Consider the following 18,322-nt stretch of genomic DNA (forward strand, 5'->3'; position numbering starts at 1 on the left):
GTTCGTCAAAAAGCAGTGGCAAAAGGTGAACGCATGCACTGATGCGCTTTGATTTGTCACGAGAGGAATGCTGCGCGTAATCAGTATTTGCCTCTCACTGTTTACTCGAATTGTCGCATTTTACGAATTATCGCATATCATGAATAGTCGTCTCAAGTTACATCAAATTGGTACATGGTACATCAAATTTAACCCAATTGAGTTGCGATCTGGACTTCAATAAAAAACTTCTTGAAAACTTTTGTAGCCAATAAAAAAGACATGGCAGAAGTGATACCGGTATATTGCCTGAACGCCGTCTTTGTGTCATTTCAGCTATTATAAAGACAAAAAAATTCTTTTTTCATACATTAATTAAATTTATAATGTTTCGAAGTTTAACTAAGCGCACCAGCCTTTAAATTTTTTTTTATAAAAGACCGAGAAAATCTGAAAAAAAAGCTCGTTTTCTTAATTTTGTCAGCAAAACAAATGTAATTTTCATACTTTGAGCTGTGTATCTAAACCACATTTTCATGATGATCAGGTCACTTAATATGGGGAGGAAATTTGGCTTCGACATTATTATTTTTTTTTGAGAGAGAGAATGTTTAAGGGGCATAAAAGGTTTGCCTTGTTTCGATCACTATTTAAAAGTTGCAAAACATTCTCAAAGTTGGCTAGAACATTAAAAGTTTTTGCTTCTTAAAGAAACTTTCAGTGAACAGTCACTCTTCATTATGATTCATCCTAGACTAAAAATATTTTGATTGTTAATTAAACCATTTGCAGCTTGTATTTGCACGCAAAAAAAAAACAGCAAAATTTTTTAAATAATTAAATTCTTTCTTCTCCGATCTTTTTGTTTGCAAAATTAATTATTCTGGCCGGAAGATTCTGTAAAAGCTTAGAAATTTGACTATCCGTAGAGAACATTTGAGGAGTGCACGAGAATTATTTCACACATATAGAAAAACAGAATTTTAAAACAATTAGTATAGTATAGGATGTTAGACTAATTCATGTTGTTAATACCTGCTGAACCATTTTTGTGATTAATTTTCAGTTAGCAACTTCGAACTTACCATGGTTCGCATTCCTTTTGTTGTTCGCATTCTTTTCGTGGTTCGCAACTAAAATTTTTGTACGGATTGCCAGATTTTTCACACAAAACCGTTTTTGTAGAAAAATTTGCTGCGAGGATACAGACAAATAGTACTCCACAATAACCGACCATTGCTGTAACTCAGACCACCAGTTATAAATATTTCACAAAGTAATAATCAGTTTATCAGTTTTTGTCGATTGTTGAAGTAATTTTTAATAAATACAATGAGTAACCGTTTGGTTGGCTCCAGCTACTTTAATTTAGAAATTCCTTAAAAAAGTGTGCAAAAAGCATTAAATTTTAAACTCCTCTTTCAATATACATCACATGGTCAAATTAAACTAACAAAAGCCAAATTTTTCAATTGAAATTTGACAATTATGAACTCGATCTAATTCAAAAGCGTCAACGGAGCGATGCCTTTAAAAGCTGGCTGTGAAGTGTGACTTAAAAACAGTGTGGCATTTGAGATAAAATAGGTTTTACTTTTTCCTTGGGAAAAAATATATGAAAATTTTACGGAGTAGACAAAATATGAAGTCCGAATTGAACACATTGTAGACTTTTAGACTATGGACGCCGTTCAGATAATAGGAGGCGTCATATGTCAACTATGACAGGAATATTGAATTAATCGTCCGATGGATAGTCAATAAAATAAACAAAAAATGTTTGAGGGGGGAAAGAATGATAAGAAAAGCCAACTAGAAGTGGTCAGCTAAACAAATGGCTTCTTGCCTTCAGTGTATCATTCAAATTATATCGAGTTATATCTCAAATCTCAGCCGCAATTGTACTCCAGTCATTTATTGATTTTTGAGCACCAAGACGTCGTTGGTAAAATTGAAGTGGACTTTTTTCACAGCCAATTTTCCATATGAGAAGTTTCAATCAAACTTGAGTGTATCAGAAAAAAATTGAAGCGTACAGCCAAGGTGTTTTGTTAATGTGATAAATAGAGTGAAAAAGAAATCGTAATAATCATTTAAAACGTAAACATACTTAACGTAATATAGCTAATATATTTGATCTTATTAATCCGCCGAACACGACGTCATTTCAAAAACAAATAAAAACTTTTTTCTGGTTTCAGGGTTTATTGAAAACCTGCCTGAAAATATAAAGCAGGAAAAAAATTGTATCACAATTTGATATCCCATCAGGTGGCCTTGTGCAAACATTTCCATTTTCTATGACTGGGAAAAAGTCTAATACGGTCTAATAGCTCCCACGGTTCAATAGTTTTCCCCGATCCTGACAATGTAAATTTTTTTTGCTGATATCCGATACATATATTTGACTCTCGAAAGGATTTTTTATACTGACTGTTCTGACCACTTTACAAATTGGCGAGAATTTATGGCGTAGGATCTGATTTTTTTTTCAGTTGATTTCGACTACTTCAAAGAAAGCTCCTAGTTTTTATTCCTTGTGTATCATATTATAACCCTATTGAGTGTTAAGACTTGGATTCAAAAAATTCAAAACCGTTCTTAGGACCGATAAAACTGGTCTAAAAATTTCAGACGAAGTTAAATAATGGTTAGTAAAAATTTGCTATCGCTAAAAATGTGGTTCACTCGCTCTGTGCTGTAATGTTTTTTTTTTTAAAGAATTTTTTTTGACGCTTACAACCAATCACTTAAGTAAAAAAATCAAACTAGCATCAAAACTTTTAAAGGAATAAGGATAGCCGGTTACTGTGCAAATTTTCCATTTGAGAAGTTTCAATCAAACTGGAGTCTATCAGAAAAAATTGAAGCGTACAGCCAAGGTGTTTTGTTAATGTATAAATAGAGTGAAAAAGAAATCGTAATAATCATTTAAAAACGTAAACATACTTAACGTAATATAGCTAATATATTTGATCTTATTAATCCGCCGAACACGACGTCATTACAAAAAAAAATAAAAACTTTTTTCTGGTTTCAGGGTTTATTGAAAACCTGCCTGAAAATATAAAGCAGGAAAAAAATTGTATCACAATTTGATATCCCATCAGGTGGCCTTGTGCAAACATTTCCATTTTCTATGACTGGGAAAAAGTCTAATACGGTCTAATAGCTCCCACGGTTCAATAGTTTTCCCCAATCCTGACAATGTAAATTTTTTTTGCTGATATCCGATACATATATTTGACTCTCGAAAGGATTTTTTATACTGACTGTTCTGACCACTTTACAAATTGGCGAGAATTTATGGCGTAGGATCTGATTTTTTTTCAGTTGATTTCGACTACTTCAAAGAAAACTCCTAGTTTTTATTCCTTGTGTATCATATTATAACCCTATTGAGTGTTAAGACTTGGATTCAAAAAATTCAAAACCGTTCCTAGGACCGAGAAAACTGGTGTGAAATTTTCAGACGAAGTTAAATAATGGTTAGTAAAAATTTGCTATCGCTAAAAATGTGGTTCACTCGCTCTGTGCTGTAATGTTTTTTTAAAAAGAATTTTTTTTGACGCTTACAACCAATCACTTAAGTAAAAAAATCAAACTAGCATCAAAACTTTTAAAGGAATAAGGATAGCTGGTTACTGTGCAAATTTTCCATTTGAGAAGTTTCAATCAAACTGGAGTGTATCAGAAAAAATTGAAGCGTACAGCCAAGGGGTTTTGTTAATGTGATAAATAGAGTGAAAAAGAAATCGTAATAATCATTTAAAAATGTAAACATACTTAACGTAATATAACTAATATATTTGATCCTATTAATCCGCCGAACAAGACGTCATTTCAAAAACAAACAAAAATTTTTTCTGGTTTCAGGGTTTATTAAAAACCTGCCTGAAAATATAAAGCAGGAAAAAAATTGTATCACAATTTGATATCCCATCAGGTGGCCTTGTGCAAACATTTCCATTTTCTATGACTAGGAAAAAGTCTAATACGGTCTAATAGCTCCCACGGTTCAATAGTTTTCCCCAATCCTGACAATGTAATTTTTTTTTGCTGATATCCGATACATATATTTGACTCTCGAAAGGATTTTTTATACTGACTGTTCTGACCACTTTACAAATTGGCGAGAATTTATGGCGTAGGATCTGATTTTTTTTTTCAGTTGATTTCGACCATTTCAAAGAAAGCTCCTAGTTTTTATTCCTTGTGTATCATATTATAAGCCTATTGAGTGTTAAAACTTGGATTCAAAAAATTCAAAACCGTTCTTAGGACCGAGAAAACTGGTCTGAAATTTTCAGACGAAGTTAAATAATGGTTAGTAAGAATTTGCTATCGCTAAAAATGTGGTTCACTCGCTCTGTGCTGTAATGTTTTTTTTTAAATAATTTTTTTGACGCTTACAACCAATCACTTAAGTAAAAAAAAATCAAACTAGCATCAAAACTTTTAAAGGAATAAGGATAGCCGGTTACTGTGCAAATAGCACAGAACGTTCTGACCAGTCTTAAAAAATTACAACAAAATTATTTTGTGGTGTGACAAAAGAATCTGGGTGAAAAAAACTTCAGAAATTTTGCCAGTCATTATAAAATAAGCAAATTGGAAAACAATTTTTGAAGGCAAATAACACGAAAAACAAAAAAAATCAAAAAAATATAAATCTATATATTTTTTTAATTTCAATTTTTTTCCCCGAATTTTTGAAGTTTCCGATTTCCAAGATGAAGCAAAAAAACTCCAAAAACTAACTTCATTTGAGTAACAATAAATTTTCAAGGCTTAAGTTAAGCATAATATAGCTATTGTAAGCCTGCTCACTCGCTCGACGAAAAACCAAAAATTTCTGACCAATTTTTCTCGACTTTGAAAAAAATTGTTAATAAAAGTCTGCAAATACCACTGGTAACTATTCTAACTATCTAAGTTAAAAAGGAATGAAATAGTGTGTAAAAATAAAAACTGGCCGATTTTTTGAAAGAGCAACTAGTGACGCGAAGTCCACTGGACTTCGTAGAGTAGACATTAACTGGTACTTGATTAATCTATAGAGGTCAAGGTTAAGAGGTACTAAAATACTAAATCACAACAGTTTTTTATAGTCGTTCAAATTACAACTGAGAGGACTTTAAAATTTTTCATCACCCAACTCTCTCCGATGGTTATTTGTGGCAGCCGATTTTCCGTGGAAAAAAAAGGAAAAAAACTATTGCAACTACTGAAAAGAATTGCATCATTTTTCAAGTGTCTCGAATAAATTCAGAGCAATTTTTTTATCTTCATGATTTTCTGGCTGGGTTAAAAAAAAGCATTTTTGTCCGAATTTTCGAAATTCTCGCGTGCTTGAATATTAAGCTGTGTTTTGCTCAAATAAATAGAAAAATCCCTTTTCGAATGATTTTAAATTCGAATGTTTAAATTCGAATGCTGCTAATTTAAGGTTTTCTTTTTCAAAATTTAAATTTTGCTGCAATTTGAAGGAGAAGTTGAATGACAAGATGACAACATGTTATTACGATTTTTGAAGAAAGTGACTGAATATTAGTGCTCGAGGTGATTTTTTCTCCAGACAAACTTCGACTTTTTAACTTGCAATTTTCGACGGATTTTTTTTAATAATCGAGAGATTTTTTTTGTCTTAAGCTCTATTTCAAAAATATATGTCACCTGTGATCATTTTTTAAAAAATTGAGAGGGTTTAAAGATTGCGAATGTGGCCAATTTGGAACAATTAACGCGCGATATATTTCGTGCTATTAACGCGTAAGCAGACATTTAATCCGTAATAGAAATCGTTCCTAATTGGATTTAGACATGCTCTTTGGTCCAATTAAAACTTAGCTATATGCAGAAGATATGACCTAACACTTCACATAGCGTGTGGAGAAATGATTCTGAAAAAAATTATCAAAAAATTTTTTCGAATGTTTTGTTTCGAAAATGTCTTATATTAATTCATTTTAAATTTTTCCATAAATGAGAAAACGCAGCCGAAACATCAAGGATTCGCCTTGATACGAGCAGTTTTGTATCTTTTTAAACTTAAGATAGTGTGGGGGGATAGTTTTCAAAAAAAGTCCGGAATTGTTTTTATTTTTTGAATATTTTCTCCATTTATTTTCGAAGCAAACACTACTCTTTAAACCTTAAAAAAAGCAGTCTGAACATCAAATGTTTCGCTCATATACGAGCAGTCTTGTTGATATTACCTTTAATTAGAAGTTAATAACTGAAACATTGCTGGCTGCATTTCAGAGTGAGTGTTAAGTTTTTACTTTCAACTGCATATGCGTTGAATGCATACAAAGTTGGAGTTGAATTACGCCTTAAAAATAATCCAAATTAGCAGTTTTCATTTTTTGGAAATAACATTGATACCTTTTCAAAAAAGATAGAAGTAAGAAATTTAACGTCTATTTTGTGCTCATACCACCATTGATAAAAAAAAACGCGAAGCAAAAACTTTTGGTAGTAAAAAATAAGTTCTGTCAACGAAATTGTCCTAAAGAACGAGCCATCCACGGGCAAAAAAATTGGTTGGGTTTAGACAGCCGAAGGCGTATTTTTCAAATTCAGTTAATTTCAACGATTTCTTATTCAAATCTATCTGATTAAGTTTTTTCAAATCTAGATCAATGAATTGTGTTACATGCATAGATTGTAAAAACAAAAGGAAAATTCACGAAAAAAAAATTAATTTTCTAGTTCAACTTAAAATCTGAAGAGCGAAATGAAATCACTCAGACAATATTGGTAACAAATGTGTGAAAACTGGTGTTGTTTGCACATGGGAGGAAATGAATATCTAATGGCAATTTTACTGGAATCCCAAAGCCTGCCTTTCGCAATCATGGTATTTAGAAAAAAAATTATAAAGCATGTTTAGGCATTAAAGCATCTTTGCTATGAGGTTTAAATCAGATTTACTCAATAATATTTCAACGAAGTTCTCAATAACCATTATAATAACAGCAGAGCACTGAAATTGTAATTTTATAGCTCTTAGACCATTCGAACAAGATAGTTAGACAAATTTTACGAGAAAAATAGAAATGTTTCTTCTAAAGAGTCAATTTTTAAAAAGTCAGTTTTGCGAGAAGTTTTTTCGAAGAGTGAAGTTAAAGAAAGGCATTCAATTTGGCGCCGTATGACAAATAAATAACAATGGTGATCTCACAGGCAGTTGTAAAATTACCAAACTGTCATTTTGTGAACAATTGTGTTTTTCCTCCTGAAAACAATTTATTGTTATTATTATTATAATAACACCAAGAAACATTTTTCTCATCTCACAAGAAAAAAAAAACAATTCACGATTTTGCATTTGCAAAAAATATTGTATTTTTATGTAATTTTTTGTACATATTATAAAAATTTTTATATGAGGTTCCAGGTTGCAAAAAAGTACTTTAATATGCCTATGTTTTTGAGTATGTTTATGATCTGAATTTTAAATTTTCGTGGTATCTTCAGCTTTTCAGTAAGTTGGATATTTTGATAAAAAGAGACAAAATTTTAGCTATGAATCAGGAATCGGCTCAAAAAGAAGATGAGAAAAGAATATGAAAGCGCTTCAAAGTATTGACATATGATTTTTCAATCGGCAAAGAAATCTATAGGCATAAATAAAGGAGAAAGGTAACCTCATTTTTTTTCTTTTTCTTTGTAGTAATAACAAAATACAATCGGAATTGAAAGCTGTCAAAAAAGGTTGAACTCGCACCAAAAATGGGAGTCATGTTTGAATTTCGCACCATCCCTGCTCGAGGCGCAAATCAAACAAGGAGCCAACGTAGAAACTGCCGTTGGCAGATGAAAAACAAAAAGATGGAAAACTCAGCCCCATTCGTTTGATGACAAGGGGTCGTTATCCTAATGCAACCCCAGGAAAAAGTTAATCGGATGTTTTCAAATAATTGTTCTGTGTTTAGACTGAATGAAGAAAAAGCAATAAAAAAAGCGCGTCTGAACTTGAAGTTGAAATTTAGAGTGACGAAAGGTAATTGTCTATCTTTTTAAAAGTTACCCAGTCGAATAGAACGAAATTAACAGATATTTGTGCTTGCGGTGCTTTTTTCTTCGCGCAAATTTCTTCAGAATTTTTAACAAGCCATTTTTGAAGGATTTTTTTTATATCATTTAAAAGGTATTGTTGTCCTGAGCTTAAATTTGAAAAGATATCTCACCTCTGATCATTTTTTTTAAGTTATGGGTTTTAAAGATGGCCATTATGGCTAATTTGGGGCAGTTAACGCGTAAGCGGAGATTAAATCGGTCTCAGAAATTGTTCCAAACTAGCTGAAGGAAGCTTATTTGCCATAATTGAGTTGTTAATAGGAGCGAAATTGGCTCTTTTTCCTCCCCCCCCCCACCTGCAAATTTTTACATGTAAATTTGTTGACCATATTGTCTAAATGTTATGAAAATTTACATACAGACTAATAAGGCCACGACAAACATATTTGGTCTTCATACTCAACCTCGTAAAACCACTCGTTACAATAATATATTGAAGCTCGTGTGAGGTGGGGGGGGGGGGAAGGAAATAGAGCCGCGAAATCTATCACTTTGTGTTTTATGTTGCAGCGCAAATATAAAACAAGAAGTACAAATGCATGTAAACGCAAATGTAAATGTAAGCGAGAGTATAAATGCATATAAATGTAAATGCATATAGGGACAGTAGCCAAGCGTATACAGGGTGCGTCCCGGCGTGTTCGGCGCCGGTTCGAATCCCGAATAGGTCATTTCCTTTCTAGCACTCAAATATGCCCCGAACTTGATGGGATGCTCCGTAGCCAAGTTCGACCCCCCAAAGCCTATTTTAACCGTCTTTTCGCTCTAATTTGGTTCAGCCTTGAATAAGGCTGACCTTTAAAAAGAGCCATTTGTCTCAAGGACAAATTTTGACCATTTTTGCAGCTTGCTTTGAGTTATGCAGATGCTTGTGGCCGATCTTACCGATGATGAAATACGTTTTGAAAAACTGTAAAGTTATGGATTTCCAGAGTTAGTTTTGCCGAGAAAACGCTCTGTAATTCAATTGTTTGAAAGTCAATATTTTTACGATTCGGTTTGTGGAGATTTACGGGCACATTTTGGCTCCCCACAAGGGACCATTATTTTATTAACAAGGGACAAACGAAGATAATTGTAATAATACAACTCCTACTCCGTCTCTTCAGAGAAGACATAGCCTGTCAGACGGTTGAAAGTATCCCCAATGTGATATCAGACGGAAAAATTTTATCAAATGGATACTACCCGAATTTTTCACCCATCCACGCCGAGTTCCTCAAAGCTAAATCTCTCGAGTTATTCTTGCAGTAATCAAACATTCCCTTGTCTAACGGTCTAATTGACTACGATTTGGACGAAGAGATACTTAGTAAAAACGTAGCCTCAACTCTGGAGGCGATTCGAGAGGAAACTGATCAGCTGACTAGTAGCCAAAAGGACTCAGAAAAGATATATAAACAGAACAATGGAGCTAGAGATGATGAAGATGAGGGGAACTTAAACAGGTATTCTGACTGTCGACTGTCGAGTGCCCTGTCAACTACAGACTTTTTGTGTAAGTTGGAGAAGTGATTGCCGAACAATTTCTCTGCGACTGACCGAAGGTCTGACAACCCGAAACCGGTGACCACCCAATCTCCAAAACTGTAAGACTATTCTAATTTCTACAAACTTGCAATAAAATTACGTACGATGTGTTAATGTCTTATTGTATATCCCAACTTAAAGCAAGCTGCGAGTGGTAATTTTCCCGATACCACAAGTTTTTGGGTAATTGTGAGCGAGCGGAATATTAATCCGTGAAATCGGATCATAGACAAGAGGTACTGGACTAGTTTTTTGGCTTGGCTTACGACTCGAACCTGCTGACCAAAATTTTCCGAAAAATTTTGGGAAAAAAGTAAAAAACTGCCAAAAATTCCTAAAAACGTCCCCATAAATCTGCAAAACTGTGCTGTAACATGACACCAACCTTATGGTAAGTGGTCTGACAGCGAAATATCAGGCAAATTAAGTTGAGTTTTTTCATCCTCAGGTTTTTTCCGCGTGTGTTGTTGGAACTTAACCAATTTGCCTGATCCCCCACCCACCATTGGTGAAACTAAAAGCCAGTTCGCTTCAAGTAAATCTAAGCCGTTTCAGCCCGTCCGATTATTGACTTCGTTGCGCGACACTAATGTTAAGTGGTCAGGTACGGTGATATTAAGTGAGTTAAGTTTAATTCTTTCATCCTCAGGTTTACTCCGTGTGCGTTGTTGGAGTTCAACCGACCTACTTAATTTCCCCACCCCATTGGTACTTAAGCGTAACGTAGCCGTCGCGTAGGTCTCTTAAGTGTATGGTATTCATTCTAGGAGCTAGTTCCTTGGATCACCCGCTCCGAATACTATCCGCACCATCTCAAAAGTGCGTGAAAGAGACTTGTTTCACAAAGCCCGGTTTAAGCTTCAACTTTAACGCCAGGGACTCGCAGAAAACTATCCAATACTATCTGCATCACTTTTTGTCGAATCGAAAAGATCTAGTTATTTGGCACAACGCCACAAATAACTCCATTAGTAAGCACCGCAGTAACAACAACCGTAGTTTGAGTACTGACCAACTTAAGAGCCTTTTTTTGAGATACAAGGAGAATATTACCGCTATTGTAAACTGTCGCCTCAACGGTACGGACAATATAGAAAAAGAGTTGAAAAAGACAGGTATTCTAGTTCTTAACATAGTTGAGGATTTTATCTCAAAGCGAAAGGCCAAAGACCAAATACTTATCGAAAAGTATAAAGAGCTGCATCAGCCCCCTTCTCTTGAGTTGAAGACTCTGTTATTACTTAGACGATACAGTGCTGACCTAAGTACACTGAAAGAAGAAGCGCAACCAGTTGTCGCCTAAAAATCGTAGAGTGATTCACAACAAACTTAAGGCGTTAAAACTTCTAGTTACTCGCCCTTGTAATTTATTGATGTTTTAGAGTATTTTGTGGATTTACTTGAGTGAAAATAAAGTTTTTTCTGAGAGTCGTTTATTTCTGAAGCTATTAAGCATGGAAGTTAAGTTTCAGAAGAAAATTAAGAAGTTGTTTGAGAAACGTAGCAATCTCGAAAACGAACTTTATAAATGCCACAAAATAATTTTAGCATACATAGAGAATCAGAGTCGTTGCTCAAAAATTGATACTTATATTGAAAAATATAGGAACTATATAGAACAAGCGGTCGAGATAAATAGTGAGTTGATTGATATGGCTGCAAAAAGTGCCAATCCCGACGAATTGATACCGGCACATGATATGTGGCTTCATAAGTTGACTCAAAGCAACGATAAAGCTCTGCAGGAAGCTATCACATATAAAACAAGTTTTGAGGCAGTAACAGAGCCGGACAAAATAGATAGCAGCTCAAAAAATTGTCTCATCGAAGCAGCCGACATCAGCAATCGGGTTCTCAGAAATCTAGTTATACCGCCGCTCCATCGAAAACACTTTCTGAGAAAACGCGCGATTTAATGATTTTAAAGAAACAACAAGAGGAACTTGAGAGGCAGGCAAAGGTATCATTAGGACTGAAAGAACAACAAAGCAGATTAGAGTTGGAAGAAATGGCTGAAGAACACAGGAAAAAACTGGCAGAAATTGAGTTGAAAGAGCTTGAGTTAGAAGATGAGTTGCCGGAAATCAGCGAGAATGCTGAGGAAAGTGGTTTAACTCGAATCTCTCTACAACTAACAATAGACGAAAAGGATCGTACGCGTCACTGGGTCGAATCTGTCGACCACAATCAGCCTGATGCTGTTGTAGTTCCCAATCAAGAGCAGCACGTTCGTTCAACAGCTCCTGAGGTAACTTATCCTGCGTCAACAAATTACTTGGTCTCATCAAGTTTTACAGGAGTGAATAATGGCCAGGCAGCTTCTAGTGATCCGGGATTGTATTACAAAAACCACAATCACGGACACTAACATAATTTGTTGAATTTGGTCCGATCGCAGGTTTCCGTTAACAATCCAGTAGGGTTACAGCAGCTCATTCAACCTGTTTGTAATAATTTACCTCAGCAAACTTTTCTGTCGATCTCATCCGGTGCTAGGCAATCCAAACACAGGGTCAGTAGTCCCGGTAACTTCTGAAAACTATTTTGCTCCACCAACATCTGCAGAAGTTCCTTTAGGTGTAGCACCGTTCGTTCCTGCATCAACAGCAACTAATCAGGTTTCTTTAAGTCATCACACTACAGGATCAGTAGTAGCTGGCTACCAAGCACCTGTAATCCCATCACAACAACATATGGGTGTAACGTTAGTAGTTATCATTTTTCAAGTGACCACTATAATCCTTATAGTAATTTATGGAGACCAGCTGTTGCTGCCCCTGTAATGTCAGCTCACAAACACTACGTGCCTTCGACAACTGTTTTTTTGAGCAGTAACTCCAATTGTTCCTCAGAATAATTTTATTCCTTATACAAGTGGAGGGACTGTGTTCTTTGCACAGCCTGAAATTTCTTCACATGCTAATCAACCGTTCGTTCCTGATTGTCACGGTAATTCATCGAGTTACACAGCGCAAACTCTCGGTAATTCACCTGGTGCCGACGTCGAGCGTCCACTTTCGACACGAGAGTTGGTTAATATACTCATGCACAGCCGAAAAACTCATCTTCCTGAGTGGAAGCTAACCCAGTTCGATGGCAACCCACTTAATTGGCATGAGTGGTTTGGGCAGTTCATACCGACGGCCGATTCAGCCATACTCAGTGACGATGAAAAGCTTACCTATCTGAAAACGCTCGTAGTGGGTAAAGCAAAATCCGCAATCGCTGAGTATAGCTATAGCGGAGTACTAAATAAAGACGCATTAGCAACTCTTCAAAGAAAGTTCGGCCAGCCGCATGCTGTAGTAGGGGCTCATCTAGATAAATTGAGTAATTTTCTGCCGCTGAAAATGCAAAACTCGGAAAAAGTAATTAGCTTTTCCTCTACAATTTCTGGACTGGTTGCCGTATTCAAGTCTTTATCTTTTAACGATGACCTGAAAAGTGCTAACTTACTGAATCAGGCTGTGAGTAAGCTTCCACCAAACCTTAAGGAAGCATGGTCAATGCAAGCCGTAAGACGCCAGTGGCATCGACCAACTCTACTAGATTTCAACGAATGGCTTAAAGAAAAGGCGGAGGGTCATGAGAGGCTAAAAACAATTAATTCTAAGGTTAAGTCTGAAGAACCAGTGAAGCAAAAGGTAGGAACGAAAGTGTTTGCTAGTAATGCAAAGGTGAGTGATAAGACTAAGGAAAAACCAAAATTCCCTCCATGTTCTGTATGTAAAGGTCAACACGCTCTTTGGCATTGCGCCGTATTCAAAGGGAAAAACGCTACGCAGCGAGCGAAAAATGTAGCCGAACAAAAACTTTGCTATGCATGTTTACAGAGCAATCACAGTTTTCGTAATTGTAGCAAGGCCAGAAAGTGCCCCAAGCCAGATTGTGAAAGCACGCACAACGTGCTCTTACATGGAGCGGGGAAAATTTTTCCTCCTAAGGATACTAAAAGTTCCCCGGCGTCAGGTAACGCAAACAATAAACATGTATCGACTAACGCTGCCGTCGGCGATATTCATAGCCAGGAGTCAACTAAAGGCCTCCTGCCAGTTGCATCAATCGCCGTCTCTTCGGATGCGACGATTACTAATGCCCTAGCTCTTTGCGATAGTGCTTCCACGCACTCATGGGTATCCGCCGATCTCTTAAAACGCCTCCATTTGGTTGGCACTCCCGTTAACCTCACCATAAATAGATTCAATTCCACGAGCTTGATGAAAACTCATCAAGTAAGTTTTCAAGTTTCCGCCGAAACGAATAATAGTGAATTTTCGTTTTCTTTTCGAGCTTATGTTAAGGATCATATTCGCATTGGATCGGATAGCATAAGTATTCCTGAATTACAGGAAAAATACCCGCAGTTGGCATCGATCAAACCTATACATTATAAGTATGAGGACGTCGAAATAATTATTGGACAGGATTTCTACCATGCCATAAGACCCGTTGAGTACCTTCTGGGGGAGGACTCTATTTCACCGTGCGCCGTACGCCTTCCGATAGATTGGGTTTTAAGTGGTCCGTTACCGCCGCCCTTTAAGTCGAACTCGTCTTGCTTTAAGTGTGTTGTCGAAGACATGTCTCTTGCGGACGCGGACCAAATTAAAACTTGGTATGAGTTGGAGTCATATGGAGCCTTCAAGCAAGTAGATGCCCGTTCCGCCGCCGACAAACGCGCTTTGTCCGTTTTTGAAAAATGACACCTTTCACGATGGTGAGAGGTACATTGTACCAATGCTTTGGAACGATAGGGAAGGTACTTTACCGAATAACTATTTTTCCTCCTTAGCTCAATTAAAGTCTTTGGAAAAAAGGCTAGATAAGGATCCGTCGCTCCGTGAAAATACGCCGAAAAAATTAGAGAAGATATACAAAAAGGATATGTCATAACCGTTAAGGCACACGATCCCAAATCACGAGCCGATCGCGAGTGGTATCTCCCGCATCGACCGGTGTTGAACCCAAATAAACCCGGTAAGGTGCGCCGAGTCCTCAATGGGGCATCGAAGTGTCATGGCGCTTCCTTGAACAAATCTCTGTTGGTTGGCCCGGATCTCCTTCAAAACCTCATTTTGTATTTTTAAGATTCCGTCTGCATAAATACGCCATTTTAGCTGACATTGAAGGGATGTTTTTACAGGTTGGAGTCCGTGAAGAAGATCAACCTTCTCTTCGTTTTTTGTGGCGGAAGGACCCCACATCAAGTGTGGTAGTTCACCAATATACGCGTCACGTTTTTGGTGCTCGTGACTCAACTACTTGTGCGAATTTTGCTTTGCAGAAGACTGCATCGGACAATCAAGCTGAGTACCCCGAAGCTGATTCGGCTGTTGTCCAGAAATTTTATATGGATGATTATCTGGATTTTTTTCAAAACAGGGATGACGCCTTGAAATTAGGTAGGGATTTAATCTCTTTGCTTAAACTAGGTGGGTTTTGTCGGACAAAATTTGTCAGCAACGTGCCCGACGTAACAACCGCTCTTGATCCGGACAACCGTGAGACCAATTCCTCTGTTAAAGATATTTGTGCGAGTCCAGACCAGTCGACGCATGTTCTCGGTCTTAAGTGGGATCACGTAAAAGATACCTTAGTCGTTAGTAGAGGGGTTGATCGTCCACTAGACAAAGCAATCACTCAGCGTACCGTGTTGAGTTTTGTTTCCTCTGTTTTTGATCCAATTGGGTTAGTGGCTCCGTATACCGCGAAGGCTCGCCTTCTATTAAAAGATATCTGGCGAATCAGCGGTCGAAAATGGGACGATGATCTGCCAGAGAAAATCAAAAAGCAATTCCTTGAGTGGCACTCAGGTATTCATTTGTTAGGTTCTCTGACAATAACCCGCAGCTGTTTTACTGAGCCTTTCGACCGAATAGAACTTTACATGTTCGGTGATAGTTCGCAGGATGTTTTCTGTACAGTCGCTTTCCTTCGTGCGCGACTTGCTAGCTCCCATCAGACCGATTTAGCCTTTGTGTTTGGCGAAGCCCGCGTCGCGCCTATGAAAGCGCTTTCTATTCCAAAGTTAAAGCCTAAGCGGCTCTTCTTGCAACCCGCTTAAAAGAAGAAATTTTGAAAGGTCTTACTTTCAAAGTTACGGATATTTACATGTGGACAGATAGTACCACTGTTCTTCAGTGGCTTCACTCTTGTAGTAAACTACCCGTTTTTGTTGGTAATCGCACTGGTGAGATTCTGGAGTCTACCACCACTGATCAGTGGCACACATACTTAGCGGTGATAACCCAGCTGATACCGGTACACGAGGGATTTCTTCGGAAGCCCTCAAGGAAAGCAGCTGGGTTAATGGCCCTAGTATACTGAGAACAACTGATTGGCCGTTCAAGCCCGATACAAGGGTTATTGATAAAATAAGACTCAAAGGACCATCATGTGATATCAACATTTGTCTGGAAAACTCGTCAAATTTCGTCCTCGATGTTTTGACAGAAAAAAATCTTCCCTTCGGAAAATGGGAGAGATTCAATTCAATTGTAAAATACAAACGCACAGTAGCATTTTTGTTAAGATGGCTGCCATCCCATAAACATTTCCGATCGAGTATATAAGAAATTACAGACCCGTCTGAAATGGACATTGCTGAACAGAAGCTCATTTATCTGTCCCAGGGTGAGACATCCCCTTTGAGCTAAAACTACTAAGAGCCGGTAAAGTTATCACAAGGAATAGTCGGATCGCCAAGTATTCGCCGTTCATTGGACCAGCTGGCATCCTTCGCTCGACTGGGCGCATCAGCCGCTTGGTTAATTCCGATTTCGATAGCAAGCATCCGATTGTAATTGATGCACGTCACGCGGTTGTTCGGTTATTGGTTCAGCACTTGCACGTTAGGAATTTCCATCAAGGCTTGGATTACATGCGTGCGGTGGTTAATTTCAAGTACGTTGTGTTAAATTTGCGATGGTTGCTGCGAAACATTGAAAATTCTTACGTTGCGTGCCGAAAACGCAAAGCGCAAACAGTAACTCATATTATGGTTGATCTGCCCATTGAAAGGCTGGGTTACAAGCAACCTCCTTTCTCTAACACAGGTGTCGACTACTTTGGGCCGTTCCTAGTTCCAATCCGGAGAAGTACGGAAAAGAGGTGGGGTTTTTTGTTCACATATTTCAACACTAGAGCGGTGCATATTGAAGTGGTCCTCTCGCTCGACACAAGCTCTTGTATGATGGGCGTAGAGAGGTTTATTGCACGTCGCGGTACTCCGACTACCATCATGTCCGACAACGGCACGAACTTTGTTGGCGCTCAAAAAGAGCTCTCAGCTTGCGTTGAGAGTTGGAACAAGCTCGCACCCGCTGTTTTTGCTCAGAAAGGGATCAAGTGGAAATTCAATCCACCCAGCGCACCGCACCATGGTGGCTCCTGGGAGCGATTAGTTCGGAGTGTTAAACGCGTCTAGTATAAAATCCTAGTCAACAGAAGAGTAACTGAGGAGGTTCTAAGAACCACGCTGTGCCTTGCTGAGCAATCGGTCAACGCTAGACCGATAACAGCCAATAGTTCCAATCCGCTAGATCTAGAGGCGTTGACCCCGAACCATTTTATCCTTGGTCAACACGCAGCGAGTTTTCCGTCGCTAAGTTTCGAAGAAAACTTCGAACATAAGAAGCGGCTCGCCCGAGCGCAATCATACGCTAACGCAATATGGACACGGTGGATGCGGGAATACGTTCCCTCCCTCAATAGGAGGGCAAAGTGGCACAACCAGTCAGACGTTAACTTGAAAGCCGGTGACTTTGTTTGGGTCATAGAGCCTGACATTCCACGTGGACATTATCCACTCGCACGTATTCTAAGACTGCATTATGGCAAAGTCGGATGCGCGAGATCCGCCGACATAAAAACCGTTACGAGCGAACTGACCCGCCCGACCGTAAAGCTCGCTCCCGTTCTTCCTTGTTGGGGTGGAGGATGCTGCAGCGCAAATATAAAACAAGAAGTACAAATGCATATAAACGCAAATGTAAATGTAAGCGACAGTACAAATGCATATAAAGGTAAATGCATATAGGGACAGTAGCCAAGCGTATACAGGGTGCGTCCCGGCGGGTTCGGCGCCGGTTCGAATCCTGAATAGGTCATTTCCTTTTTAGCACTCAAATATGCCCCAAACTTGATGGGATGCTCCGTAACCAAGTTCGACCCCCCAAAAACTATTTTAACCGTCTTTCCGATCTAATTTGGTTCAGCCTTAATTAAGGCTGACCTTTAAAAAGAGCAATTTGTCTCAAGGACAAATATTGACCATTTTTGCAGCTTGCGTTGAGTTATGCAGATGTTTGTGGCCGATCTTACCGATGATGAAAACGTTTTGAAAAACTGTAAAATTAGGGATTTCCAGAGTTAGTTTTGCCTAGAAAACGCTCTGTAATTCAACTGTTTGAAAGTCAATATTTCACGATTCGGTTTGTGATTTACAGGCACATTTTATATGGCGGATGATTTTCACAAATAATCTCAATTTTAAAAAAAATCATTTTGTTTTATTTGTTTAAAACTTTTTACTGCTCCATAGACCTCAAAAGGCAGTCGGAACATCCAGGGCTTCGCCTTGATTCCGAGCAGTCTTGTTGTTCCGACTTTCGATACGAAATTATCGGAATATTTGTGCTCGGGTTGGGTTTTTTTTTTCTTCAGACAATTTTCGACTTTTTAACCAGCCATTTTGGACGGAATTTTTTAACATTCGAAAGCTATTGTT

At 37.8% G+C, this 18,322-nt stretch overlaps 1 protein-coding gene across 1 annotated transcript in view; it reads right to left on the minus strand.

The window, feature by feature from the left end:
- LOC134852941 (glycine receptor subunit alpha-1-like) overlaps window positions 1-18,322 on the minus strand; it is a gene marked incomplete in the record, with an annotated part of 68,063 nt that overhangs the window by 22,179 nt on the left and 27,562 nt on the right. Inside the window, 1 exon segment of the mRNA XM_063868820.1 lies at window positions 1,065-1,112. Coding sequence (XP_063724890.1) covers window positions 1,065-1,112 — 48 coding nt within the window.

This window comes from Symsagittifera roscoffensis, chromosome 1 (assembly GCF_963678635.1).
Source record: "Symsagittifera roscoffensis chromosome 1, txSymRosc1.1, whole genome shotgun sequence".
NCBI classification, from domain to species: Eukaryota; Metazoa; Xenacoelomorpha; order Acoela; family Convolutidae; genus Symsagittifera; species Symsagittifera roscoffensis.